We start from the raw sequence: 26583 nt of genomic DNA, 5'->3' as shown, positions 1-26583 counted from the left end.
GGCACCCAGTGGGTTCTGTGTTCTCGAGTTTGGATTCTCAGGGGAGGGGCAAGCCCTTGAATTTCCTAGTGAGCCGGGCTGACGTTCCTAATTATTTGGAGAGGCTTGGGGAGGCTCAGTTAATTGATTACATATTTCCTTCCTTGACAGGGCATTTGTTTGGTTGTATCGTTCTTTTTCTCTTCCCGTGCTAAATTAATGTTCCTGGGCATGTTGAGTATTTTGTGGGGACCATGGGACTAAAGCCAGTCATAACTCTCCCCCTGATTCGCCAACCCTGCCAGGGTCTTTCAAGCACTTTAATTTAACTTCCCTGGACCTTTGCTTCCCCCACGAGAGTGATGATACAGCCTAAGATCTGAGGACTAACAGCAAAGCTAAGGCCAGTGTTTTTCAAGCTCTTACTACTCTAAGCACTTCACACCCATTGACTTGCAAATCCTCTTTAATATATTATATTAAATATGGTGCTATTACTATCCTTGTTGGTAGGTGAAAGGGTGAAGCTTAGAGAGGTGAAGTGACTTACCCAAGGTCACACAGCTGGTGAGTGGTCGGTGAATGGCTGGCCAGGAGAGAGGTGAGAGGCAGGACACTGGGCTCTCGGCCACTACTCTATATATGCTCCAGCAGGCTTGCAGTATGGGGACATGGGCCCATATGCCCATCACCCTTGGCCGTGGTGCAGGCAGATGGTCAGCTACCAGATGCTCTACCAGATGCTATTCATGGTGATATTGGGCAGGACTTGGAGCCTCAGCTCCAGTAATGATTCCAGCCCCATGGGCTCGGGGGTGAGGGGACGGTTGTAGGACCTCTGATCTTCAAAGTGCCTAACTCAGAGTCCAGCCCATGGTGGTGATAAGTAAGAGATGAGTGGGTCACAGGTGCTTGTTTATAATTTCTTCACAATGTACAGATGTGTTGTACGTATTCTGTATGAGACAAGTTGACCCCATCATGCAAAATAACAAGGACAACTATTCTAATACTGATGGAGGGGGAAGGCCATTGCTCCTGGGAGAGCTTCTCCACTTGCTTCAGCAGGGACACTGCGCTCCCGTGACCTCAGGAGCCTTTCCCATCACCTTCCGTGGTCTGACCACCAGAGCATCGCTCCTGGAGGGAGGGACTGTGTCCGCACCAGGCCTTGCTGAGCTCAGTATGGAGGAAATGTTGAGAGAACCAAAGAATAAGTGAAGGATCCAGCTTCTCCTTCTGCCTTTTTGGGGGACCCCTGCCCGCCTCCACCCCCAGGTGCCCCTCCTGAGTACAGCTCCTGTACCTGGTCTGGCCTGGAATATTCCAGGAGCAAGTGGGGAAAGGAGTCGCTGAACATTGTATATATCTGTTCATTCAACCAACATTTCTCAGCTTAAGCAGAGCAGGGGGACATGATGGCAGAAAAAGCCAGACCCCTCCCCCAGAGGAAGAGCTTCTGTTGTGGAGCATATTCGTGGGTTTGAATATTTTCCACGATGATCTCATTCGAGCTTCACCACACCTCATGAGGCAGACCATGCCCCACGCCCCATTTTTCAGCTGAGGAAACTGAGGCCCAGGCAGGCATGTACAGATACCATGACAATGCAGGTGTGGAGCCCAGGCATGGGCAGTAGGCCCAAGGCACGCAGGTGGGGTCTTTCCGTGCCCAGGCACGGAATGCCAGGGTTGCAGAGCCACTGTATGAGGGCCGCCTGGGTCTGGGGCAGCTGGGGGTGGGAAAGTAACCTGCTTTGTAAGCTCTTCCCTGAGAGGTCAGAGACCCAATACCAGGAGCCTCATTTTGGTGCTTGCTCTCTGTCTGGGAGGTGCTGGCCCCGATTGCCTTCTCTACTTGACCACTTTGTGCCTCACCCACAGTCCCAGGACCCACTTCTCACCTTCCCCAGGGGCCTTCTTCTGGAGATTCAGACAAGAGGCAGGAGCCCCCTTTTCTGGCTTGACATGAGTGTGGTGGGAAGGCAGAGAGATGGCCCAGATGACTCTCTGAGAGCTATGGACCCAGCAGAGCCTGAATCCATACCCAAGACTGGCAAGGCACACCCAGAACTTTCAGCAGGCAACAGGCTGGGTCAGGGCAGTGGGGAATGGCTGGAGCTCAGGCTGAGGGGCTCAGGATCCCACTCGGTGCCTGGTAGCAACGATTCCTCGCATTCACGCTGCCACATTGGAGGAGCAGTGGCTAGGTTCTGTCTGGGCTCTGCCTCAGGGCCCCTCTCTCTGCTATGACCCTGAGCTGCCATGCCCCCCTCACTGAAGCCTGCCCCCACCCCAGCTTCTCCCCATTATGAGTCACTGAGAAAGAGGAGGAGATGTCCACGAAAGCTCTGTTGGTGGGTCTGGTGTCCTCAAAGGGCTCCCAAGCAGAAATGTGACTTTTGCCGCTTTCATCTTTGTAGCCACGGCACGAATTATATTATATAAAAATTATATTAGCACTTGTCTGGGGTTTCCTATGAGCCAAGCACAAGTTCTTCACTGGTAAAAACTCACAGCCATGGAGAAAAATGTCACTACTTGTCCCATTTCACAGATAGGAAAACTGAGGGGCCAAGAGCTTAAGTGTTTTTCCCCAGGTTAAGTACTAAGTATACGCCAAGGGACAGAGCCAGGATTTGAACCCAGGCAGCCAACAGCCAGGGGACCTGTCCTCCACTAGACCACACCACCACTTCCACCACTGACCTGTGAGTCCATTCACCTGTTTGTGTGTTGCATGAGTGAAACATCTGGAGAGTCTGGAGGAAAGGGCCAGGCTCTGGGGTTAAGCAGACCAGAGTGGGGAGCACAGAGCTACCCCTTTGGAGCTGCGGGCCATGGGGCTGTGGGGCCAATCACTTGGTCTCCCTGAGCCCCCGTGTCACACTTCCCATGACAGCCCAGTCCTACCCTACCCTATTTATTTATTTGAGAGATAGAATGAGATAGAGAGAGAGCATGAGGGAGGAGGGTCAGAGGGAGAAGCAGACTCCCTGCCGAGCAGGGAGCCCGATGCGGGACTCGATCCTGGGACTCCAGGATCATGACCTGAGCTGAAGGCAGTCGCTTAACCGACTGAGCCACCCAGGCGCCCCGGGTGCCTCCATTTCTTAAAGCACCCACCATGCTTCTCTGCCCCCTGACTTTACAGAAGTGGCACCCATCACCCCTACCTGTCTAACCCCCCACCCCACTAATACTTCCAGAACAAACTCACACATTTCTGCCCCTGAGCATCTGCCCTGAGACCTCTGCCTGGGCCTAATTCAACAGGCCCTCCCTGATGTTCAAACCCAGGTGAGCAAGTGCTTCACCTATCTGCAATCCATTTCTTTGCCTGAAATGTTCCAGATGTCCACATGGCTTCCTCCTCCCGTCCATCCGAGTCTCTGCTCGGATGTCACCTCTGCAGAGAGGCCTTCCCCGACCACCTTGTCTAAAGCAGCATCCCCATCATTATCTTTACTCTACCTTTATTTCCCCATAGAATATATCTACGTAGGGCGCCTGGGTGGCTCAGTTGGTTAAGCGACTGCCTTCGGCTCAGGTCATGATCCTGGAGTCCCTGGATCGAGTCCCGCATCGGGCTCCCTGCTTGGCAGGGAGTCTGCTTCTCCCTCTGGCCCTCCCCCCTCTCATGTGCTCTCTCTCATTCTCTCTCTCTCAAATAAATAAATAAAATCTTTAAAAAAAAAAAAAAGAATATATCTACGTAACTTCCTGGTGTTATGTGTTACATACTTATAAGTTTGCTTGTTTATGGTCTCCCTTGCCCTCTAGAAATCAAGGTTCCTCTCCTCTCTTGCTCACCCGCTCCATCCCCAGCACCTGGAAGGTTGCCGGGGCAATCGATAAATCCTTGTTAAAGAAATGAATAACTGGATCTGTAGAATGGGGTGAGAGTACCTGCTTGCCCGGGGAGGGTGGCCGCTGGGAGAGGAAATGGGATCTCGCTCTGTCAGGTTCTAGCACAGAAGCAGCCAACTCCGGAAGCTCCAGGGAAGAACACGTGTCTTTGCCTCTTGAAGCTTCTGGAAGCACCCACGTGCATGGGCTTGTGGCCCCCTTACAGCAGTGACCTTTCGCCAACTTGTACCTCTGTTACCACCTCTTCTTTCCTGAGCCTGCCCCTCCTGCCCCTCTCTGCTAGGGACTCCTGTGATTTCATAGTCCAGGAGAGTCTCCCCACCTCGGGATCCTCAACCACATATGTGAAGTCCCTTTGACCATCGGTAAGATGCAGGGCCCATCCGCATGGTCCTTTCTGTACCTCCGGTTCCCTCTTTAGCGTCTGGCGAACAGTGGGTGCTCAGGAACTTGCCATGGGCTCCCGGAGAGCAAGAAGCCCTGTTATCCATCCCTGTGCCCCCACTGTGCTGGGCTGGCCTGGCAGGCTGAGCCCCTCAAAGGCATTTGTTGAACTGAGTGGACCCACTGGGTACTGTGTGGGGTGGGCACGGAGACTGCCTGGGTAGAGAACTGGGGTCTGGGGAGGAGGAGGCTGGTGGGGAGAGGAAGCGGAAGGCACTGTGGTGGGAGAGGGAAGAGGGGGCTGGCTCATGCGGGGTTTGGGCTCCAAATGAACGGGCTCAAGTTTGACCCCCTCAGGGTGTCATGGAACTGGATCTTTGCTGGGAATAATCAAGCCGAAGCGTAAGGAACCCCTTAAGACAGGAGATGACATGATAGGGTCCCCCAGCACTAGGCTCCTGGTGTCTGAATCCCAGCTCTGCCACACGGCTGTGGGACCCTAGGTGGGGCCTCAGTTTCCCTCTCTCTAAACTGGGACCGATGATAGTAATAGTACCTACCTTGTAGAACGCTCCCAAGGCTTAGACGAGTTCATAAAGCTCTTAGAACTGGCACAAGGCACAGGGAGTAGACGCGGGGTGACGATTATGGGCTAAGCACCTTACATGGGTGTCAGCCTCTGCCACGTTCACCCAGCAACCTTTACTGAATGCCTGTGATGAGCCAGGCATGGCGCTGGGCCCTAGGGAGACACGGTGGTGACCAACCCCACCCAGGCCCCGCTTACGCAGGGCTCTCGATTACCACTGGGGGGAGGAATCATTATTGCTTCCATTTCACAGGTGGGAACACTGAGACCTACACCTGCCCAGCACTTGAGGTCACATGACTAGAAAGCAGAGGTGCCAACATTTAACACTGGACAGTCTGCGCTCTGTCTGGACTGCTGTCCTCTGTTGCTTCCTGATTCACAGCCCGAGTACCCAGAGTCCTGGAAGTCTGCCCTGAGTCTTTCCGGAAAACTTGGAAGCGGCTCTGAAGCAGGGTTCTCTGGCCTTATTACAGCCATCTCGGGAAGACATGAAAATTTGGCTCTGATCAAATTAGACCCGTGTTGTGGTATAACTTTCTACATTCACCATAAAGCTGATAAACTAATAAATTAGCCAGAATGAAAATATCATCAGGCAGGACTACACACTAACGCATGGTCGTAATTACTCCCGCGGCCTGGGCCAATTTCTCAAATTTCGCCTTGGCCAACTTTCCTCGGTTCACCATGTCCCTAATAAGGCATAACTCACTCTATAAACATTAAATTGACTTATTTATTTTAAATTACAGTGGAACTGAAAACCACCTTGATAAACCTATTCTCATGCATCTGCCTTCTCTTGAACATAGCCTGATTTTTTTTTTTTTTTTTAACAAAGACATTGCCTAGTTTGCCTCGACCCTCCCCCTCCTCCTCGTCCTCTTCCTCCTCCAGCGCAGCCCGGCTGCTCTCTTGCCACATTCCAGCTCTAGAGATCTGACTCATTCCCTGGAGGCTAGCAGGTCATCCTTCACGTATAAAGATGATTCACGGCTAATTAATAGTAGTCACGGGGCCAACACTTACTGAGTGAGTATGACCGATGCTGTGGGCTGGGCCCTCTGCTCCGGCTTCTGCATACATGAACTTGTTGAAGTCTCATAATAAGCCTGTGGGGGCCACCCTTCATGAGCCCCACTTTGCAGATGAGGAAACGGGAATCAGAGAAGTCAAGTGCCTTGCCTGAGGCCACACAGAGAATGACTTGTAGCAAAGCCAGGAGCCGCAGGGGTGGTCTGAGGTCATCCCTCTACCATCCTATCTCTCAGCAATTGCACAGATGCCAAAGATGCCTCAGGCCCCAGAGAGCACTAGGAATTCCAGCTGCAATAAGACATATTTCTTGAGCTGTAGGAGGCACTCATAGCCCGGTGGGGACCCCAAGGGTCCACAAGCATCTACCTGGCCTGGCTGACAGAGGTACGGGAGGGTGCAGGGCTTGGATGGTTTATCAGAGACCACGTTCAGTGGGAAATGGCCAAAGAAACAGGAGGAAGGCCTTCCAGTTGGGGGGCATAGCAGAGGCAAAGGCCAGGCGGGGCATCCAGAGATCTGTAGCTGGAGTGACGGCAGGGGAGGGTGCTCGAAGCACCGTGTGAGAGGAATCGCAGCAGTGGGGAGCATTTGCTCTGGTCCATCTACACCCCCCCAGGCTATTCCCACTCAGCCCAAGGAGATGAAGCCACTGTCAGCTGAGAGCTGTCCATAGGCCGACACAAGCTGGCCCACCCCGAACCACCTGGAACCAAGAAAAAAGGGAAACTCTGGCTCCAGCCAGCAAGCCTGGCCACACTTGAATCCAGGGTTGGATAATATTGTTCTTGCCAGAGATTAACTTGGATAGGCCCAGCACCAAGGCATATATGTAACTTCACTGAGTCCTCTCCTCGTGTGTGCAATGGGAGTGGTGATGCTTCCATCAAGGACATTGAGTGGTACATGGAAGACACTTAATGTAGACTTGTTAGATGGATAACTGATGGTTGGATGGATGGATGGATAGATGGATGGATGAGTGATGGATAGTTGGATGGATGGATGGATGGATGGTTGAGTGGAGCAGTAGATGGATGAATGGATGGATGGATGGATAGGTGAAGGGATGGATAGATGCACTGAAGATTTAATAAGATCCTATATAGAAGCCCCCAGCGTGGTATCTGAAACAGAAAAGTCTTTCAGTGTTCATGAAGTTGGAAGCACAAAGTCTTGCCAAACTCCAAAGTGCAGAGATTCCTGCTTGCCTCTCAGGCTCACTTTCTGGAAGTCAGGGCCCCTGATGGAAAACCGAGACCCAGAGTGAGGCCGAGACAGAGATATATCAGGGACCAGTGGGGGTCCTCAGCCTGTGCCAGTCACTGGGCTTGGGCTCTGCCAGACAATGATGTAGAGCCGTGGGGGGTAGGATGCCCTGGAGACCTTGGGCCCTGTCAGAGTAGGGCTGTCATCATCCCCTCCTCCTCAGCATGGGGCATGGGCACTGCCAGAGCCAGAGAGTGAGTTTCAGTGTGACTTTTGACATGTTACTTAATCTCTCTGTGCCTCAGCTCCCCCCAGCTATAAAATGGAGATGAGATAATATATGTATCTAGTAACTGCATAATAACAACCACAGGGCGATTAGGGGATTCAGTGGGTCAATAGGTTTAAGTGTTTATTTAGAACAGTGTCTGGCACACTCTAAGTGCTGTGTGTTCTGTATTCTGCAAACGTACTGACCACCGATATGTGCCTAGCAAATTCTAGGTGCTGGGGACACAGGTGGACAGGTTGGCTCATGGAGCTAATGTTCAAGGACGGGGCCCACCCTTTGTTCCACTTTGCAGGACTGATGACGTCTCTCTGGACTGCTGCCTTTCCGTGTGACGTCGGACCGGTCACAGAACCTCACCGAGCCCCCAGTTCCACTCTGGGTCTTGGTGACAGTTAAGAAATGGAATAAGTGGGGGTGCTTAGAAGCAGTGCTTTCTCAATCGGTGGTGGTATTGTTCATGCCAACTTTTTCCAGGACCAGCACCCACCCCTCTTCTCCAGGGTCTGTGAACAGGGAAAGAACATTCCATCCTCTCATTTCCTATTATCACACCCCTCACAACGGTCCTGGGGAGCAGGCATTCTATCAGTCACTTTTACAGCTCAGGAGGCAGAAGCCTAGAGAAGGTAAGCAACCTGCCCCAGGTCACAGTGCTTCCAAGTGGCAGAGCTGAGATTTGACCTCAGAGGACCTCTCTCAGATGCCACCACCTGTGCTTTTGGCCAGGAAGCCACTCCTTAGCTCTGAGAATCAGAACCACCAGATTCAAGAGACTTCAAGGCCAGGACAAAGCCTCGGACATCCCAAACTCACTGGAGAAAGTGATTCCTTTCACTTTGGTGTTTGGTCTTGAGTGTCGTCAAGAGCAGCACCCACCCACATTCTCTCCGTGTCCACCCTGGCGGCTCTGTATTCCAGGATCTCCTTCTCCCACCTAGTCTCTGGGCATGCGGCCACACCCCTGCCCAGGCCTCTCAAGGAGCAGCAGAGGAGAGCCAAGTGAGGGACAGGCAGCATGAACACCAGTGCTAACGATGGGAATGAAACTGGAAAGGCAGCTTCGGGGCAGACTCTGCTCTCTGTCCGTGTACTCTCTCATTTAGTCCCTCCAAAAGCCCAAAGCCCACAGGAAAGGTACTATTATTGTCCCGAATTTTAAGGTGGGAAAACAGAGGCACAGAGTGGTGATGTAACTTGCTCAAGGTCACACAGTTGGTCAGGGGAGGAATTGGGGTTCAGAGCAAGGTTCCAGTCTGTGCTCTGAGCACGGCTGTTTTTGGCGTCCATACTGTTCACAAAGACGCTGACAGTGGGTCTGGAGAATGCACAGGGACAGGTCACCTGGAAACTAAAGGCCTTTCCCAGAGCTAGGGGCAGGCATGTTGACTCTAGATGGCTCTTCCCAGACCAGGATTGGGGGCCACCCCACACCCAGCTGCTAGCGCTGTCCTGGGCCAGGGCCACCATTAAATGATATTGCGATGGGTGTGAGGGAGAGCCCCTGCCCCCCCCAAGCTCACAGGTGGGTGAACAGTTGCTCCGTTCCTCATTCTCACTTTTCCAACACCACCACCAAGAGCACATCTCCTCCTTACATTGGCCATTAGCACAAGGAACAGATGGTGGAGCCTTTGGTTGAGAGGGACGTGTCCATTAAAATGCGCCAGTCTGCCAAGCCACTGTTCACTTCTGTGGGCCTGTGTCCTCTGAGAAGGGGTGTGTGTGTGTGTGTGTGTGTGTGTGTTTGGCTGAGCATGATGTCTGTTTGGCCTTGGTGGGAATCCAAGGTGCCCACTCCAGGAGCTCAAATGCAACAAGGCTTGGGGAGAGTTGTCAGACAGGTGGCCGCCACCGCAACTCCTCCTTGGCAGGCTCAGCCGAGCCCCTGACGGTCTCAGCTCTGCTACTCACTTGCTCCTTATGTTTCTCCTGTAAGTCCTTCCTCCCATGGGGGTCTTGCTCACAAACTAGGGGCACACAGGCCAAAGCCAGCCAGTAAACGAGTTCTGTGTGACCAACCGTGAAGGGTTTTTTTTTTAATTAAAAATTTTTAATTAAATCAATGGCAAACTTTTGAAAATTAGGAGATTGCAATCCATATCTTTATTTTTAGCTTTTCTTTAAAAAGCGGATGATACGGCCTTTTTACTGGTTATTCCCAAATTACAGCAATCTACTGCCATTGGTGGTGGCTGGATTTACAGGAGGGAATCATTTCTCCATTCCCCATGGCCCACCGGCTTTCTATTGTCTGAAACTGTATCAGTTAGTATTCGTTTGGGCTACATGTAACAAAAACCCAAAGTAAGTGTGTCTTCAACTAGATAAAAGTTTCTTTTTTTTTCTGAGAGCCCATGTAGCCTGTCCAGAGCATGTGGGCTGTTCCAGGGTGTCAGGGATTCAGGCTCCTTCACTCCTGAAGCTCCACTGTGCATGGCCTCCATTCTCAAGGGCACCTCAGAGTCCAAGAAGGCTGCTCCAGCTCCAGCTCTAGGGACTACATTCCAGCCAGGAGGACCAGGAAGGGGAAGGAGAAGAACACACCTCCCTCCCTTGAGGATCCTTCAGAAAGTTGTACATAATACCTCTATTCCCGTCCCATTGGCCAGAATATAGTCACATGACCATACCTGCTCTGGGGGTGGCTGGGAAATGTAGTCTTTATTTCAGGCAGCCGTGTGTGGGGCTATCAGGGGTTCCATTACTATGGAAAGAGAGTAGCTGTTGAATTGTTTAACTTCCTTACACAGAAGGTAAGCCTGTGAAGAGGAGACTTTGTCTTTGACTTTGTCTCTGAGCTTCTGTTACTTCATTGGTAATTTACATACCGTTGTTCATCTCATAAAGTCGGTCCAAGGAATTCACAAGGAAATGATGGATGTAAACATGCCCAGCAAAATTTGTGGTGCTTAATGTCAGTTCAGCAGTTGTCAGCCACTTCCATTCTTCCCCCAGATGTCCACATGGTTCCCTCACTCCCCTCCTTCAGGCTCTGCTCAAGTGTCCCCTCCCCCTGACCACCCTGCAATTTAACATTTAAAATTTAAACCCCCTACTTCCACTCCCAGCATGCTCTATTCCTGTCCTGTCTTTATTTCATACATCTATAACCACCAACATGCTATTTTTTTAAGCTTGCTTTGTCTCTGGCCTCCCTCATCTAGAACATCAGCGTCATGAAGACGGATTTTTGTCTGTATTGTTCACAGCCGTACCCTGGCACCTCAGACAGGCCCTGACACATAGTAGGTACTCCGTAAACATACACTGAATGGAGGTCTGAATGAACAGATAGTTCTAGAATGTCTTCTCTGTGCGAGGCACGGCCCTGGGGCGAGAGACAGAGCAGGGAACAAGATACCTTCCAGTTTCCACATCCCTATGGCATCAAGCCCAAAACGAACCCGCTAAGATAAATACCTATTACCTGGGATCTCGGTGCCAGCAAGAGTCTGGGCGTTTTAATTTTGTTTTGACAAAGAGGCTGATGGGAGAGGCTGACTGGCTCCTCTGGCTCCCATCTGCCGGCAGCCCCAGGCACCCTGGCCTGACCTTCCCCACACTCAGCCCCACATGGCTCAGGACAGTAAAACATAATTGGCCTGCCCTACTTTTTAAGAGAACCCAGATTGAAGGATTGGGTTTTTTGGTGGGCCGACCTGTTTAAGAGCCTTAAGAGGATGCTGGGAGTTTCAATTTTCCACTGCCAAAGCAAGGCTGTTTTTAGCTCAGCTTTGATGAAACAGCAGGAATCGGGTTCGGCCCCGGGTCACCCATTAGCTGACCTGGTTGGGATCAGCCCTCCCTCGAGGCCCCAGGCCCAGCTGCAGGTTTACAGGGAAAGTTAAGGTTTGCTTTACTCAACCAGGGTAATTGGCCCTGCTCTGAGCAACCCCGGGGCCATCCCAGAGGAAAGAGGGAACTGCGGGCCACTCTCTCATGTTTTGTCCTCTTGCTGGACTCCCGGAGCCTGACAGATCTGCACTCCGGCCCCAGCTCTTCCTGGCATCCGCTGTGTGACCTTCAACAAATTGCTTGGCCTGTCTGGGCCTCAGTTTCCTAATCTGCTAAGAGGGTTGTCATTTTGCAGGTCCTAAATGATAGAACGTTGGCTGGCTGTCGTGTCCCTCTCGGACTCTGAGGACATCTCCCCCAGTTGGCTCCCTGCGGGAGGCTGGCCTGATTGACAGCCACACCAGAGGGTCGGGCTGGCTCGGGCCCTGGCCGATGAAGCCTCTCTGAATTACAGTGCTTTGGTGTGCCGCCTGCTTGTCTCGGGGTCAAGAACCATGCCTCTGAGCCTCTTTTCTGATTCTTTTGTCAAACTGTTGTTGAAGAGATTGGGTTCTGGGCCACTCCGGTCCCATAGTAGCGGGACCCATGTGATGGGCTCTTGTTGCAGTCTGCTTCCAGGAAAAATGGGGTCCCTGCAGACGAAGGGGCCTGCTCTCCATCCCCAGAAGGCACAGCCAGGCCTTGAGCTGCCTCACCAGCAGGAGGCCCGGAGCCAAACCCATTGCTCTAGAGCCGTAGTCGGCTGCCTTGTTTTCTTCGGAGCACCCACTCATCCTGCTCCTCCCTCACCTCTCTTTCCAGGCTGCAGGAGTTTGCTTCTGGCCTGCCCCTGGCTGGTGACCTTGCAGCCTGTGTCACTCACTCCCACCTCCAAAGACAATGAGCTTGGGGCTTCAGGGCATCGACTCTGGGGCCCCATTGTCAGGGTGCGAGCCCCAGCTTCCAGCTGAGTGAGCCCCAGACATCTTCCGGCTGAGTGAGCATCAACAAGGGCTAAACAACATCCCCATGCCTCAGTTTCCTTATCTGTGAAATTGGGATGATGCTACTAATACCTACCTCACGGGGTTGTTGTGAGGATTGAGCTTTACAGATGGGGAAACCGAGGCACAGATACTGACGAACTTGTCCCACATCACTCAACTTCAGCATGATAAAACTGGGAGTACCGGGCACACAGGAAACTCTATTATTACTATTACTGTTATTATCTTATTTTGGAGGGCTTCTGTGAGGGTTGAAAGAGATCAGTGTTCAAAGTGGCCAGCACTGGGTCTTACACACAGTAGGTGCTCAATGAACCACTGATGTGCAGAGATGGACGAGGCATGCATGGTTCCCTAGAATCCCTCAGTCCCTGGGGTGCAGCTGTGTTCATCGAACAAGACCAGAGCGATCACTGGTGCCAGACAATGCACAGGGCCCTGGAATGGCCACCTTCCACGCCTTCCCGCTCCTGCTGAAGGCCGACTTGATTCCAAGACGCTTGGGGTCCTCCTGATGCTGACTCTCACCACCATCAAGTAGAGTGGCAAAGACAGAGAGGCAGAGATTTCTGCTAAAAAGTGAAGCATTCACAGGGATAAAAAGGAGGCAGCGGGTACAACCATGTGCCCCCAGCCTTCTGCCTCACTTCTCGCTGCTCGCCACCCCACTTCCTTTGTCTGAGGTCCCTTGGGCCCACTGCCTGGTTTCTGGTTCCCCACTGTCCAGTGTCTTTCCAGGCGGCACCTGTCCCATGCCCTGTGCCTGCTGGCCCTGGGAGGGCGTGGGGGGAAGACAGGTGGAAGGAACATCCAGAACCTTTTGGCCCTCCCACCTCTGCCTGCCTCCTCAGCCAGACCCTGCTCTGAGCATGCTGACCGTGAGAAACGGATCAATCAGGACTTGGAGGAAGAAGTGGTTTCCATGGCAGCAGCAAGAGGCTGGGGAGGAGAGGCCAGGCGAGGAAGGGGAGGGGAGTGGAGGGGAGGGTCAGAAGGGGAGGGCTGGGGAGGAGCAGGCAGCTGACCAGAGAGTCAGGAAAATGGGGTGGACAGAGCGGGAGGAAGGATGAGAGTGGGCTTCTGGCTGAAGCTCCCGATAGCAGCCGAACAGGGTGGGAAAGGCCAGGATGGATGGTGCAGCGGCCCCCCCCACCTTCCACCAACCGGGCGTCAAGGAGGCCAGAGCGGCAGGGGCCAGTGAGCCCAGATCTGTCAGCATCCAGGGTCCCAGTTACTAACTTCCCAGGTATGGGTGGTCTAGGGATCCCAGGTTAGGCTCTGTGGACTTTTGTTTGAGAATGCATCACTGGAAGATAAAATCTGATTCCTAAGGGCCTTTTCCCACCTCAGAAACAGGTCACTTCCAGTGTGTCCACTGGGAAATCACAGCTGCCATCTCTGGAACACTCCTCTGGGCAGGAATGAGGGGCCTTCCACGGTCACCCCCTTTGAGCCTCAGAACAAAGGCTCCCTACAGCCCAGATGCAGAAGAGGGTAGTGACCTGAGGTCACACAGACCTAGAGGCCTGAGCTGGACTGGCATGAGCGCCCAGCACCTTGCCGTCTAAGAGGAAGGGAATGAAATTCTAGAATGTAGGAGGCTGTAGCTCAGGGGTGGGCCAGTGGGAGATAAGCCCCTTCCCTTGGAAAGGCAATACAGGGAAAGAATGGGGCCTCATCTGGGTCCTCCCCATCCGCTGTCGCTAGAATGAGGGGCTGGCCAGAGACCCAGAGCCACTTGGGTCTCACTTAGACCTCCTTAAATGTTCACAGCCGGAATTGCCAACCCACAAAGTCTGGGGCCGGGCAGGGCCTGAGGTGGGTCCAGACTCCCCAGACTGTGGAGGGAAGCCAGGGGCAGGGCAGGAGGGGACTGGAATGTTGTGGAACTTCTCTCACTCCTTTGCCACCCCTCCCCATTATCCCTCCCTAGCAGCCCTGCATTTGATTGGAAGCCACAGATGTTTTGCACCCACTGAGAGGTTTTATGATGGAAACCATTTTCAGATTGAAAGGGGGATGAAAATCGCTAATGGCTTTTCAAAGGCTCTGGGAAAAAAAAAAAAAAAAAGTTCAGGCAGTTTCTGGAAAGAAAGGGGAAAACCCACAAGGAAGAAGGTAATGAAATTCTTGGTGCCAAGGGAGGGGCTAGGCCCTTAGCTAAGGGGCTTTTCTGGCAGCCCCAGACCCCCTGCCCAGAGCACCCTCTCTCTCCCCACCTGGTCCCTGAGGCCCCCAGTTCGAGACAGCCTGTTCACTCCTAAGTGGTGCCGCTCAAATGTTCTCAGGGGAGCCCACCACATTTAGGCTTGCCAGACCCTCGACCGGCTCCCCAGTGTGTGGGGGGGGAGTGGCTGTAAGGGGATGGAGGGTGGCTGTGGGCTTCTGGCCCCAAGAAGCAATTCTGACGCATCCTTCTGCTGCTTGGTTGGGGGCAGGAGAAGTTGGACCCAAACTCTCCAGCTTTGTGTTGTGAAAAGAGCACCAGGTAGTTCGGGCTCGTGGAGCTCCCAACTCACTGAGGCTTCTGGCTCAGAGCAACCACAGTTCAGGAGCCGCCCCTATGGGCCCTGAGTGAGGGGTCTGTAATATTATTACAATCCTCAAGCCACCATGCAGGAGGCCGTCTGTGGCCTGTTGCCCAGTTCCCTCTCTGGACCAGCCAGCACAGGTAGCCTGGCCTCTCTATCCTTGATCTGCCACTGACTGCTGTCTGGCCTAGGGCAGATCTCTCCTCTCTCTTTAGTTTTCTCATTTGTCAAATAGAAGGTGACCAGCAGCCTGATTTGCCTGGAGCTGAAGGGTTTCTAGAGCAAGGGAATGTCAGTGCTAAAACGGGCAAAGTCTTAGACAAACCAGGACTAGCTGGTCACCCTGGTTAAGCAACCAGGCTGGATTGGGAAATCTGATATTAAAGGAGCAAAGCTCCCAGTCTCCTCTATGTGCATCCATGTTCACAGGACGAGTCCCTTAGCTTAAGGGAGAGTCTCCTTCCTCCACCAGCGTCTCTGCGTATTCAGTCCCCTTGGCTCCACACCTGCCCAGGGGCAACATCTCCCCAGTCCACTCCTGTCAAAGGCTCGCTGGAGGAGAAACTCCAGGAATTAACCAAAAGGAGGCGAGGGAATTGTTTCTGGGTTTCAGAATGTTCCATCCCCATCCCTTTGGGGTTGAAACTTTCTCCCCAGGCAGCTTCCCTAGGAATGTATTCAGGATGGGTGGCTCAGGGCTTATCACATTAGCCAAGTTCCCACCAAGTAGAACAAGACTCCACTTGCCCTTGATCTCAGTCTCGGGTCTGGGTTCCACTTTCCGGGGTGAGCTTGAGCTTAGTCTCACCCCCAGGGGACCAGGAAAGATTGAGAATGCATCATCTCTTTCAGAAGCTGGAAGACAGGGAGCAGGTGCAGGGTCTGGCTCAGGAGGGCAGAGAGAGATTCAGCACCAAGTCAGAGCAGAATGAGAGGGATGGAGGCCATGCTCCGTGTGTGGCCAGCTTTTTGGCAGTCCCTGCTGATTTAAAGAGCCATGTGGAGTGGCAAAATCTCTCCTCCAATAATTTCTGCTCAACAGTACTCACGAGAAACACACATGTGTCAAGGCCTTCCAAGCTCCACATCTGATATTTGGGGTTTGGTGAAGCCAAGGGGAGGGGACCACCCAGTGTGTCTGGTGGGAGAAGGCAGGGTCAAACAGATGGATGGACCTACAGGGGAGGGAGAAGGACTGAGAACCCGAGACTTGGGGTTTGCTGGTCAGTAGCAACAACATCACCTGGAAGCTTATTAGAAGTTCTCAGGCCCTGAGCAGACCTACCAGAATCTGCATTTCAACCAGACCCTGGAGGATTGAGTACATTGAAGTTTGAGGTCTGTACCCCCGCACCCTCCCAGAGTCTCCGGTAGAGGATCCCATCCCAAGACAAGGCCCTTTCTCACCTGTCCCTGGCTGCTTTCCCAGGTCTGCCAGTTGCCACAAATGCTATCCCCGGTAGCCAGTCCGTTTCCTAGTCCTGCAGGGTTCATGCCACCAGGGCTGTGAGGGGAACGTCAGAAGCAGTGAGGGCAGCTGGGAAGGGGGAGCAGCCAGAGGTGGCTGAGCAGGTGCACACCTGGGCCACTGGGCCAAACAAACAGACCTGAGCTGCCCACGGGCTCCCAGCCAGGCTCTGCAAATGGCTCAGGTGTGAGGGGAGGGGCGGGGCCAGTTGCTGCCCCGCCTTTCCCAGAGAGCGGCAGACCTCCAAGGGTCTTATTAGCAGACATCCCAATAGCACCCATGGCAGCCAGAGAGTTTATGGCCATTTTTATTAGCCCTGCCTCAAGGCTCCGCAGAGATGGAGTGGGCATTCTGCAATAGTTACCCCAGCATTGCAGGAGCATGACCGTGGACTTGGAGAGTAAGCAGGTATTTAAGGGAGGGAGAGAAAAGGTCTGGGCCTTGGGGGCTGTGCAGCCAATCCGGGAGGCATGGCAGATGCACGAACAATAAAACTTCATTACTTCCCACTTGAGATCTTTCCAGCAGGGATGACAGGGAGCAGAGCTGAGGCAGGCACTAGGCTAAAAAGATTACAGGGGGTGTGTTTAACCTACTTGCAAGAAGGAACTATTTCCCAGCCCCCCACAAGCTCCGTTTCCATGCAAACAATGGTTACACAAATGAAAAGGATCTCTCCTCTCTTCATTAAAGCAAAGCCTCAAAGGACCAATCGCTACCTGAAACTTCTCCACTAGCCCAGAATGAGACACTGTGTATATAAATGAAGACATCTGAATTACAAAATGCTTTTTAAATAGGGTAGATTATAAAAGTTTGGTCCTGACAAGTCTTCTTATTTAATTGTTGAATTTTGGCAAAAGATGTGAAGCCACACGCTTCTTTCTTCCCTCCATCCCTTCCTCCTTCCTTTCTGGGTCCAGATCAGAGATGGTCTCAGTCTCACTGAGTTTGGGCTTGATCCTCCAGTGGATGGAAGCCCAGGGAAGGTTCAAAGTTGGGAAAGGACCCTCCAGATCACACTGTGATAAGATCACTCTGGCAGCAAGGTAGGGAGGGGATAACCTAGAGGGGCCTCCAGCAGGGAGAGGTGGCAAGAAGAAATACAGGTGGAGAGGTTGCGGGCAGAACAGAATGGGCAGAGGGGAGAGAAGGAAAAGAGCAGGTGTCTGTCACCTATCCTGCAACCTCCTCTCTTCTGAGAGAAGATTAGAAGGAAAGAGGGTCAGAAGCATCTACACAAATGCCATGCATACTTTTCTCATAGAGGAAATCACTTTACCTGAAACCCTAGGAAACGTGATCTACAGGAACAGAAAGCAGATCAGTGGTTGCCTGGGGTTGGGGTGCCAGGGGATTACAAATGGACACCAGGAAACTTGGGGCGGGGGGGGGGGGTGACAGATATGTTCACTAGCTTGATTGTGGCAATGGGTTTCAATGGTGTCTCCATATGTCAAAAGCCATCAAATGTGTAAACTTTGTGTACAGTTTATTGTTTGTCAATCATACCTCAATAAAGTTTAAACAACAAAAAAAATTTTTTAAGAGGCGAGGATCCCAGGAGACCCATATGTAATAGAGGTGCCATCAGACCTAACACATTGCGCTAGCCCTAAGACTTGGTAGGATGAGACTGATGTTCGTCATGATGACTTTGATCCTAGGACAACTTAACTGATGTCCAGCCAACCTCTTCCAAGAAGTGGGGAGACATATAGGCAGACTGGATAGAAAGGATGTTTTGTAGTGTTACAGTGTTGCTATCGAAAAGTGTTGCCCTGTCTTCTTGGCTACATACTCGACACTTCAGACAGTGCCTGGTGTCTCCTCTGGCACTTAATAGTTTGTTTAAAAATGTAATTGTGTAATGGTGTAGGGGGAAGATTCGGACAAGTGCCTACCCCACACTGGGCTCTGTTCTGAGTGCACTTGTCTTGTTCATTCATTTAGGCTTCTGATATCCGCACATGTCACTCACTGGATCACCTGATTCCCTAACGATACAGCAAGGGAAACTCAAAGATGCATTCTGTGTCCTCCCTGTCCTGCCCCCTATTCCCAAGTCCACCACCTCCATTCTGTGCGAATCTAGGACTCTTCCCAATGGAGAGACAAAGCCACGGAAGGAGAGGTGAGCGGAGGCTATGAAGTCGGGTCAGGTGTGGAGAATGTGAACACAACTCGCTCAGGGGACTGCAGTCCACGGAATTAAGGGGGCCCACCAGAAGCTGGAGGAAGGGAATTTAGGAAAATAAAAGGCCATCCTGTTTCTCTCAGCAGGGAGGAAGCAGATGGCTCTCATTACCTGGATAGTGGTGGGGCTCAGAATAGAAATACGCTCTAGAGCAGTGGAGGCAAATTCCGGTACCAGAGCGCTCAAACTCCCCTGCCAGTTGGTGAAGGAAGATCCCAGGAGCTGATGCCTGGGCAAAGGCACGGGGGCAGGCACCAAGTCCTTGGCATCTCTGTATTGGCCCCTCACCCCCAAGACTCAGCATGGGGCATGGCGCAGAGTAGGCCTACACACTTGTGCTGGCCCTGAGCCTGGCAGAAGCCCCAATGACCAGCCCTTGCACGGCCTAACCTGAGCCACGGGGGCCATGGGGACAACCAGAGGCGCCCCCCCACTATCTCTGTGTCCAGTTTTTCAAAAACACAATTACATGCCCTTCAGAGCCTCTGTCAGTGTGGGTAAGCTCCAACCACTAAACTGCACTACACTGATTTTGCCAGAAACCTTTGCAGTTATTAATAGTTTATTGATCGGAGCCTATTGCTGATGAGAGTTGCTCTTCTTGCCCCAGCCCCCTCAGGGCCCGGCTATCTGTGCAAGGCCTTTTATCCAGCATGCAGTTCAACGCCACTCAGATCTAGGGAGAGATCTTGGGGCCACTTGATCTACTTTAGAAAGCTAGCACTGAGCGCACAAGGTCAGATGAGGTGTTTGGTCCAAAGCAAAGCCGTGCCCTGGAAACTGTTGGGTCTGCAGATAAGAATGAGACCCTGCACCTGCTTTCCAGCACAGAGGGAGACAGCATTCTCCGTGCTCACTCCACGGCCTCCTGGAAGGTTGCTGCCCATGTACTGAATGTTGACGAGTACCTACCATGATGGCAAGCACCATGCATGGTCGTGGGACATGCTGGTAAACCAGACAGGGGCAGACCCGCCTTCCCAGAGCTTACGGGGTGTGGCAGGGGAGGAGGGTGTTCGAGAGTCACGGACATAAGTCATCAAGTAACAGTTTAGACAAGTACTGCTTTATCAGTTCGCTATTGCTGCATAATGAGCCATCCCAAACCTGGATGGCTTAAAGCAATGTCCATGAATTATTGCTCATGAGTCTAGGGGTTGGCTAGGCTCACTCTTGCGTTTGACCTTGACTGGCATGGCTGGGCCAGCTGGGGCCTCTCTCCATGTCTGTGTGCTCTTGTCCATATCAGAGGCTTGTTCTCAGGGAGGAAGCAGGAGTGAGAGGGGGGAGAGAGTGGCAGGGGGGTACAGAGAGAGAGAGAGAGTTCTTTTGAGACTTCGGCTTGGAATTTGCACACCATCACTCTTACACATCCTATTGGTCAAAACAAGTCACAAGGCCAAGAATGGGAAAGAGATTCCACCCTTAGATGGGAGGAACTGTAAGGCAATTGCCAGAGGCATGGACACAGGGAGGCTGTCAAGCAGGGCCATTCATGCCATCCAACCACGACACTCACCTGGTCCTGAGAAAGTGACCAATCCTTTGTAACTTGAAGGATGCAGCCAGGGGAAGAGAACACAGCATTCCCCGGAACAGAATGTTGCAAGCAAAAGTGCTGAATCAAGGCACTGGGCTAAATGCAACCTGTGTCACCTCTGAGGTGTCCTGGATGGGATTCTGGAACAGAAAAGGAACGTTAGTGGAAAAACTGGGGAAATCCAGAAAAAGTCTAGACTTGAGTTACTAGTGATGTATCAACCAACATTGGCTTCTTCGTCTGACAATTGTACCACGGTCGTGTAAGACGTTCATGAGGGAAGTTGGGTGAGGGATGTATGGGAATGCTCTATTCTCTGTGCAACTTCTCTGTAAATCTAAAACGATTCCAAAATTAAGTTTATCTTTTAAGAAGGCATTTGGCAATGAGAGGAATGGAAAGAACACCGTTGTAGCTGGAGGAGGGCAAGGCTAAGAGGCGCTGGAGATGTGTCAGGAAGCAACCAGGTTGGCCAAGATAAGGACTCCGGTCTTAATCTTTAAGAGCAGAGAGAAGTCTCTACAGGGTTTTAGTAGGGAAGTGCCATCAATTCTATTTGCATCTGAAAAGATCTGGGTTCTACCTGCAGGATGGATCCAGAGGGAGATTAGCAGGGACAGGAAAACCAGTTAACATTCTGCCCACATTCCAAGTGAGAAAAGGTGGGGGGGGATGGGGATGGATATAGTGCGGGATGCATTTGGGAGGTTGGAGCACCCAGGACTTGGCCACTGAGTGTGGTCGGGGAGATGGAGCATGGTGCCCACAAGAGGGTCTGGGACCATTGGTGGAGCTAGGGAGCCCAGTGAAGGAACACCTGAGTCTGTACAGAGTCCTAAGCGGGGAAGCCGTCTTCTTCACAAGTCACCAATCCAAGTGTCCCCTGAGCCACCTTCTATCACCTGCACTGTGTCACCTACAGGAGTCACCCAAACATACTGCTTATGTTACTGTCCCCTGAGCATGTCATCAGTGTAGCAATGGCCTAAACATGCAATCTGTGTTGCTGTCATCTAAACACCTCTGCATTTATCACCCACATGGCAGTTACCTGCGCGTTTCCACCTGGGCGCCAACCCTGTCACCATTACCTCATTACATCACCTGGGTGGCTGCCAGCTACACGTGTCTCCTGAGCCTGTTTCTGTAGGGGTATGTCGCCTGCGCACATGTCACCTGCACAACTCACTTACTGTATGACTGATACCTACGAGTGTCACCTAAATATGTCACTCTAGGCGACCGTCACTCAGCAACAGTGCCCGGGAGAGGGGCTGTTTTTCCAGCCTAGCTGAGTTACAAGCAAACAGAATAGCTCCCAAGGGGAGCCAGTCCCCTGCTGTTCCCACTGACAGCGTGCTCCCCTGAGGGTGGGGAAGGGAGGAAAGCAGCCTCTTCCCCACAGTTTCCCTGATGAAAATCTCCCGTTCTCCCAGTCCTTTTACGACAGTCGGTAGACCAGATGTCAGCCTCTGCATATTCTATGTAAATGAAGGTGTTTGCTTATGCTAATGTGTGTTGGCTCAGTTCTGAGCCAGCAGCGGGTAGAACGCAGGCTGAGAGCCCAGGTGTGGGGAGTACTGAGTCAGGAGGGAGGTGGGGGGCACTGAGTCAGGAGGGAAGTGGGGGGCACCGAGTCAGGAGGGAACGGAGCTGGGAGACAAAGCAGGGGGCAGTGGACATGAGAGGAGAGAGTGAATCTGAGGTTGGAGAGCACAGCAGAAGCTGATGGGAGTGGGTGTTTTAGGTGAGTAGAGAGCCAACGTGTCCATGAGGAGGTGGGAACAGAGAGCTAGATCCAAGGAACCTCCCTCCTCGGGGGCGCAGGGCTTGACCCACACCCAGAGCCTGCGCCCTTCACTGCCGCCCTCTCCTTCCCCTACCGTGCTCTCTGATCGGACTAAAGGGCCGGTGTGGTGGACAGGGCTTCATGACCGTGACTATGACCGTGAGCTTCTTCCTGTTTTGTGCTGTGGTGTTACAACCAGAGACCCAAACACAGAGACCCCACTGCCTCTAAGTTGTGGCCAGAAGAGGCTCCCCTTTGGCAACATGATTAGGCACAGAGAAGGCTGGAACTTGCCAGAGGACCCAGAGATTTCCCTGATGCAGCAGTGGTCTAGCCCCCATCCCTCCAGGCCACAGCTCCTTGCTGAGGACCCCAGGCAGAACCAGCTGCTCCCTGCTTTGTGCTCGGAAAGGCCCACCCTTAAGGATGGGCGGTGTTGATCCGCTGGGACGGGGGCTCCTTGGAGATGAGAAGTTTCCTGTTTCTTCTCAATCCCCCAAGGCTGGACCCAAAGGGACAGCAAGGCAGTTGCCTAAAGAGCAATTTAAATTCCCATCCTGGCTCTTACTAGCCATATTGGTGGGGGTGGGCGGGGGGACATCTGTGTCCCCTCTAGAGCCTCAGTTTCCATGTTTACGAGGTGGGCATAGTGATCCTATGCGGAGGGCAGAATGAGGTGACGCTCTAGGGCACAGCTTTGAGCCTGTGCCACACGTCAGATGCCTCTTAGCCCGGTCATACCCGGGGTCCTCTAGGCGCGGGCACCGTTTACCATCCGCAGCTCAAGAAACTGAAAGGAGCACAGATATAACTCCGGTTGGACACACAGCCCCCACACCCTCACCTCCTGGAGCGTCGCACACAGGGCCTGGCATACAGTCGGTGCTCCATAAATGTTGTCCCCCTCCCAGCGTAGCACAGGAGCACGTAGTCGATCCAGGATCGTCTGTTGAACAGAGGCTGAACGGTGGGGCTTGGAGGTTGTTTTCGGGGTGATGGGGGACTGCGCTTTCCAGGGCCCTATGATGGGCCTTCATCCTGCCCCCCTGCTTCCCCCCAGGCTGCCCGAGGTCCGCATCTCAGACAATGGTCCCTACGAATGCCACGTGGGCATCTACGACCGCGCCACAAGAGAGAAGGTGGTCCTGGCATCGGGCAACATCTTCCTCAACGTCATGGGTGAGTGCAGGGCCCCTGGCCCCAGGGTCCCAGCAAGGAGCTGCGTGCATGCGCGTGCGCCCTGCACAGAGGGGCTGTCTTGGGAACCACCTGCCAAAACGTCTGCTGGGAGGCCGTGAACCCTCTTCTTTCCCACTCTTGCCTTCAAGGAGCGAGGAGACTGGCCCTGCCGAGGTAGGACAGTTGTGGCCTTACCACGCAAGGGTTTCCTCCCAGGAAGCCCTTCTCCTCCCAGGAAGCCCTCCTCCTCCCAGGACAAGGCAGGGCCGGGCCTTGTCCCTGGATCCTCATGGCCTGGGCACTTTGAAGGGGCTCTGACACCTTGACTGGGACAAATGAGGAGCTGACAGCAGAATGAGGGCTTCCCAGGGGAGCAGCAGACCTCAGTGTCCACTTCTGTAAGGCAGGGGTGGGATGCAGGACCCCCAGCTCTGGGCCCTGTGGCCCAGTGAGGACACAGGGAGGGAGCACCTTTCCAGGCTGAAGCCAAGAGCCACGTTCATAGAAGGGCCCGTGGGAACAGTGCAGTGGGGTAGGGTCCCCCCCTGGGGGCAGGATAATCTGGGAGCCTCCCTGGGGGAGGTGATGCATATGGGCTGCAGAGAGTGATTCTGACCCTGAATCTCCCCTGGCCTTTCCTGGGGCATGGAAGCATCGAGTGATCGGTAAGAACGTGCACTGGACTCGGTGTCAGAGCGTCCTGGGGTCTGACCCTGTATCTGTGCCTCCGTTTCTCCATCTGCAAGATGGGGATAGTAATGCTGGCTGGCTGTGTCCCCACCCCAGCCTCGGTTTCTCCATTTGTCAAACAAAGGCCTTGCTCCCAGCGGTCTCAGCAGCCTCTGGCACTGCTGACGTTCTCCTCAGGCACGTTCTCCGATTCTGCTGCCAGAATTCTAGGGACTTGGCCCCGACTCCGGGCTCCAGCGTTCTCTGATTTTCTTATCGAATGATATTTACCAGGGAAATAAAGTTTGTCATAGTCAGGCAATCAATGCAAGCATAAAGGCCCTGAGGAAAGCCACCGCTTCTAGGGAAATTGAAAGCCTCCAAAGGCCAGACCTCCAGAGGGACACTGATTCCCGCAGTGGCAGCACATGGTGCGTTCTGGCTTCGTGGCTTCCTGGGGGATGGGCCGTGGCGGGGAGGTGACTGTGCCAGGAAGACCTCCCTCCCTTCACTGAAGGAGGCTTGTTGGTGCCCGGCCCTGGGCTAGTGAGCCCAGGGAATCTGGTGAAGAACAAAACTCAGTGTGCACCATTGAGGGGCTCCCAGTCTGATGAGGGACATGTACGTAATCATTCATCCATCAGATATTTCTTGAGCACCTACTATGCGCTAGGTAATGGACATACTCTTTCAATAGGACAAGGTCCTTGGGGAGTTGTATCCTGTGCATGAGCCAAGCATAAAACACACATAGATGCCTAAGAGAGAACTGTGGACAGTGCCAAATCCTGGGCAGAAAATCAGGCAGGTGATAGGATAGAGTGGCTGCAGGTGGGGTGGCAGCTAGTTTAGGGGGAGGACCCAAGGAGGGTCCCTTGGAGGCTTCTGGCTGTGCTTTCCATGTTATGTCATTCAGTCCTCACAACCCACCCTAGGGTAGGCACTAGTATTATTGGTCCCATTCTGCAGACACAGATATGGAGGGACAGAGAAAGCAAGCAGCCTACCTAAGGTCACACAGCCAGGATCACAAAACCGTCCTGTGATGGCAGTCCAGTGTTGGGGCTGGAAGCCAGGCATCTTGCCTCTCACACCGGCTGTTGTACCCCTGGAAACAGTAGAGACACTCCAGCTGAGGCTTCTCTCTATGTGAGCAAGGACAGGGTCCTCAAAAGCCCCCTCCTCCAGGAGGCCCGCACTTCTCCTTAATTCACCAAAGCTCCCTGAGCAGGTTGCTCTCCCTCCATGGCCTGTCTTCTCCTCCATACACCAGGAGGACGTGTAACCAGATGCTCCTAAGCCCTCCTAGCTCTGACATCTGTTAAGTCCATTATCCCACCTGCTAAGCAAGGAACCTAAGGTGCAGAGAGACCTTATGGGACAGACCAGAACTGCTCGGCTGGCCTGATGGTCCTGGCTGAGCAAGGCAGTGTGCTCCTGGCAGGTCTGGCTTCTCTCTCCGCCTGTGGCACGGCTGGCGGAGACTTTTCTCCTCCGATCTCGCTGTCTGGGCAGCAAGGAACTGTGAACCTCTGGGCTCCTCCCGACAGAAGGTAACAGCCATGTGGGATGGGGCAGACAGCTGATGAGATCCCAGTTACTGAGCAGGAGGCTGAGGCTGTTGGGGAGACCGGGGAGGGGCAGACCCCCCAGTGGCCCCAGACTCTGACCTCTGGAAATTCAGGGTGTCCATGGGCAGGATTCTTACTGAAATAGCACTCACCTTGGTCAATCCTCTGACGGACCCACTGCATAGAGGTCATTGTGCTTGCTGTTGGTGGTCCTGGCCTAGCTGTCTCCTGATGGGGCAGGTCCCCCCATGCTCACTAAGGCTGCAGCTGAGCCGACAACACAGCCACTGTCTGTCCCCAGGCTGTGCCTACAGTGCATGAGCTTCTGGCTTCGTGTGCATTATGTTGTGGAATCCTGGCGACAGCCCTGTGAGCCAGTAGATGTTATAATCCCTGTTATACAACATTAAGACACGCAGGTTTTAGGCTGAATCCCAGATCCATCATTGTGTTCATTAGCCTCTCTGGGCCTCAGTTCCCCATCTATAAAATAGGGACAAGGGTGGCTACCCCCTAGAGTAGTTGTAAGGTTGGTTTTTTTTTTTTTTTTTAATTTAAATAAAGTTTGCAGGACTCCTGGGTGGCTCAGTTGGTTAGGTGTCCGACTCAGAGCTTTGGCTCAGGTCATGATCTCAGGGTTGTGGGAGCCTCGAATCCAGCTCTGTGCTCAGCAGTGAGTCTGCTGGAGATTCTCTCCCTCTGCCCCACCCCCTTGCACTCTCTCTCTCTAAAATAATAAATAAATAAACCTTTAACTGAATGAATGAATGAATGAATGATATTTGCAAAGCTCCTAGCCCAGATGAGGCGGCCAAGAGGTTCCATAGGCTGAGACCGCACTGTACCTGTCACCCAGACCCAGGCTCGGAGAAGGAAGCGGCTCGGGCAAGGTGGGGCCATTCAGTGAGATGATCTCCAGGACAGAGTGCCCTGAGCCCAGCGCCCGGCACCTTCCGAGTGCTCAGTATCTCTCACGACAAATACGGATCATGTCGGTTACACATCGGGCTCAATTAGAAAGACTTGAAAATTGGGTGACTCTGCCTTCCCCTCCCTGACCCACCCCTTTAAATATATTTCAGGGCAGGTGTCAAGCACTACAGTCAGCTCCTTGCCTTGGCCGGTGACATGGCACACATAGACCCTCGTCATACACACACACTCACGCACGCACGCGCACTCACCAACACCCTCCCTCCAAGCGAGTGGAGGCCATTGAAAGCTGGGGTCTCCTTTGAGCGACAACGGACCCTAAGGACCCTAAGGACCATGGCCACCAACAGTGGCCCTCTCCTCGATTTGGGGGCCAAGGGAAGCTTCCTAGGACGGTGGGGGGAAGAGAGACGAGGAGCAGGGCCCGTCCCACAGCCTCGCACGCATCCCAAGCACAGAGCAATTGTGCGGGAGAGGCTGGCCTCCCGTCTTCCGCCACTGCATCTGCATCCAGCACATTCTACCGTGCTGTTTCCACGGGCCTCAGGGTGCAGATCAAAATGT

At 53.1% G+C, this 26583-nt stretch overlaps 1 protein-coding gene across 1 annotated transcript in view; it reads left to right on the top strand.

Moving 5' to 3' along the window:
• Positions 1 to 26583, top strand: part of IGSF21 (immunoglobin superfamily member 21) — a 236111-nt gene that overhangs the window by 176180 nt on the left and 33348 nt on the right. The window contains exon 4 of the mRNA XM_045895505.2: positions 22728 to 22846. Coding sequence (XP_045751461.2) covers positions 22728 to 22846 — 119 coding nt within the window. The remainder of the gene's footprint in view (positions 1 to 22727; positions 22847 to 26583) is intronic.

This window comes from Mirounga angustirostris, unplaced genomic scaffold, assembly GCF_029215605.1.
Source record: "Mirounga angustirostris isolate CCGP_5_RB_7025 unplaced genomic scaffold, mMirAng1.0.hap1 SCAF_4, whole genome shotgun sequence".
NCBI lineage: Eukaryota > Metazoa > Chordata > Mammalia > Carnivora > Phocidae > Mirounga > Mirounga angustirostris.
This window is presented reverse-complemented; position numbering and strand designations above follow the sequence as displayed.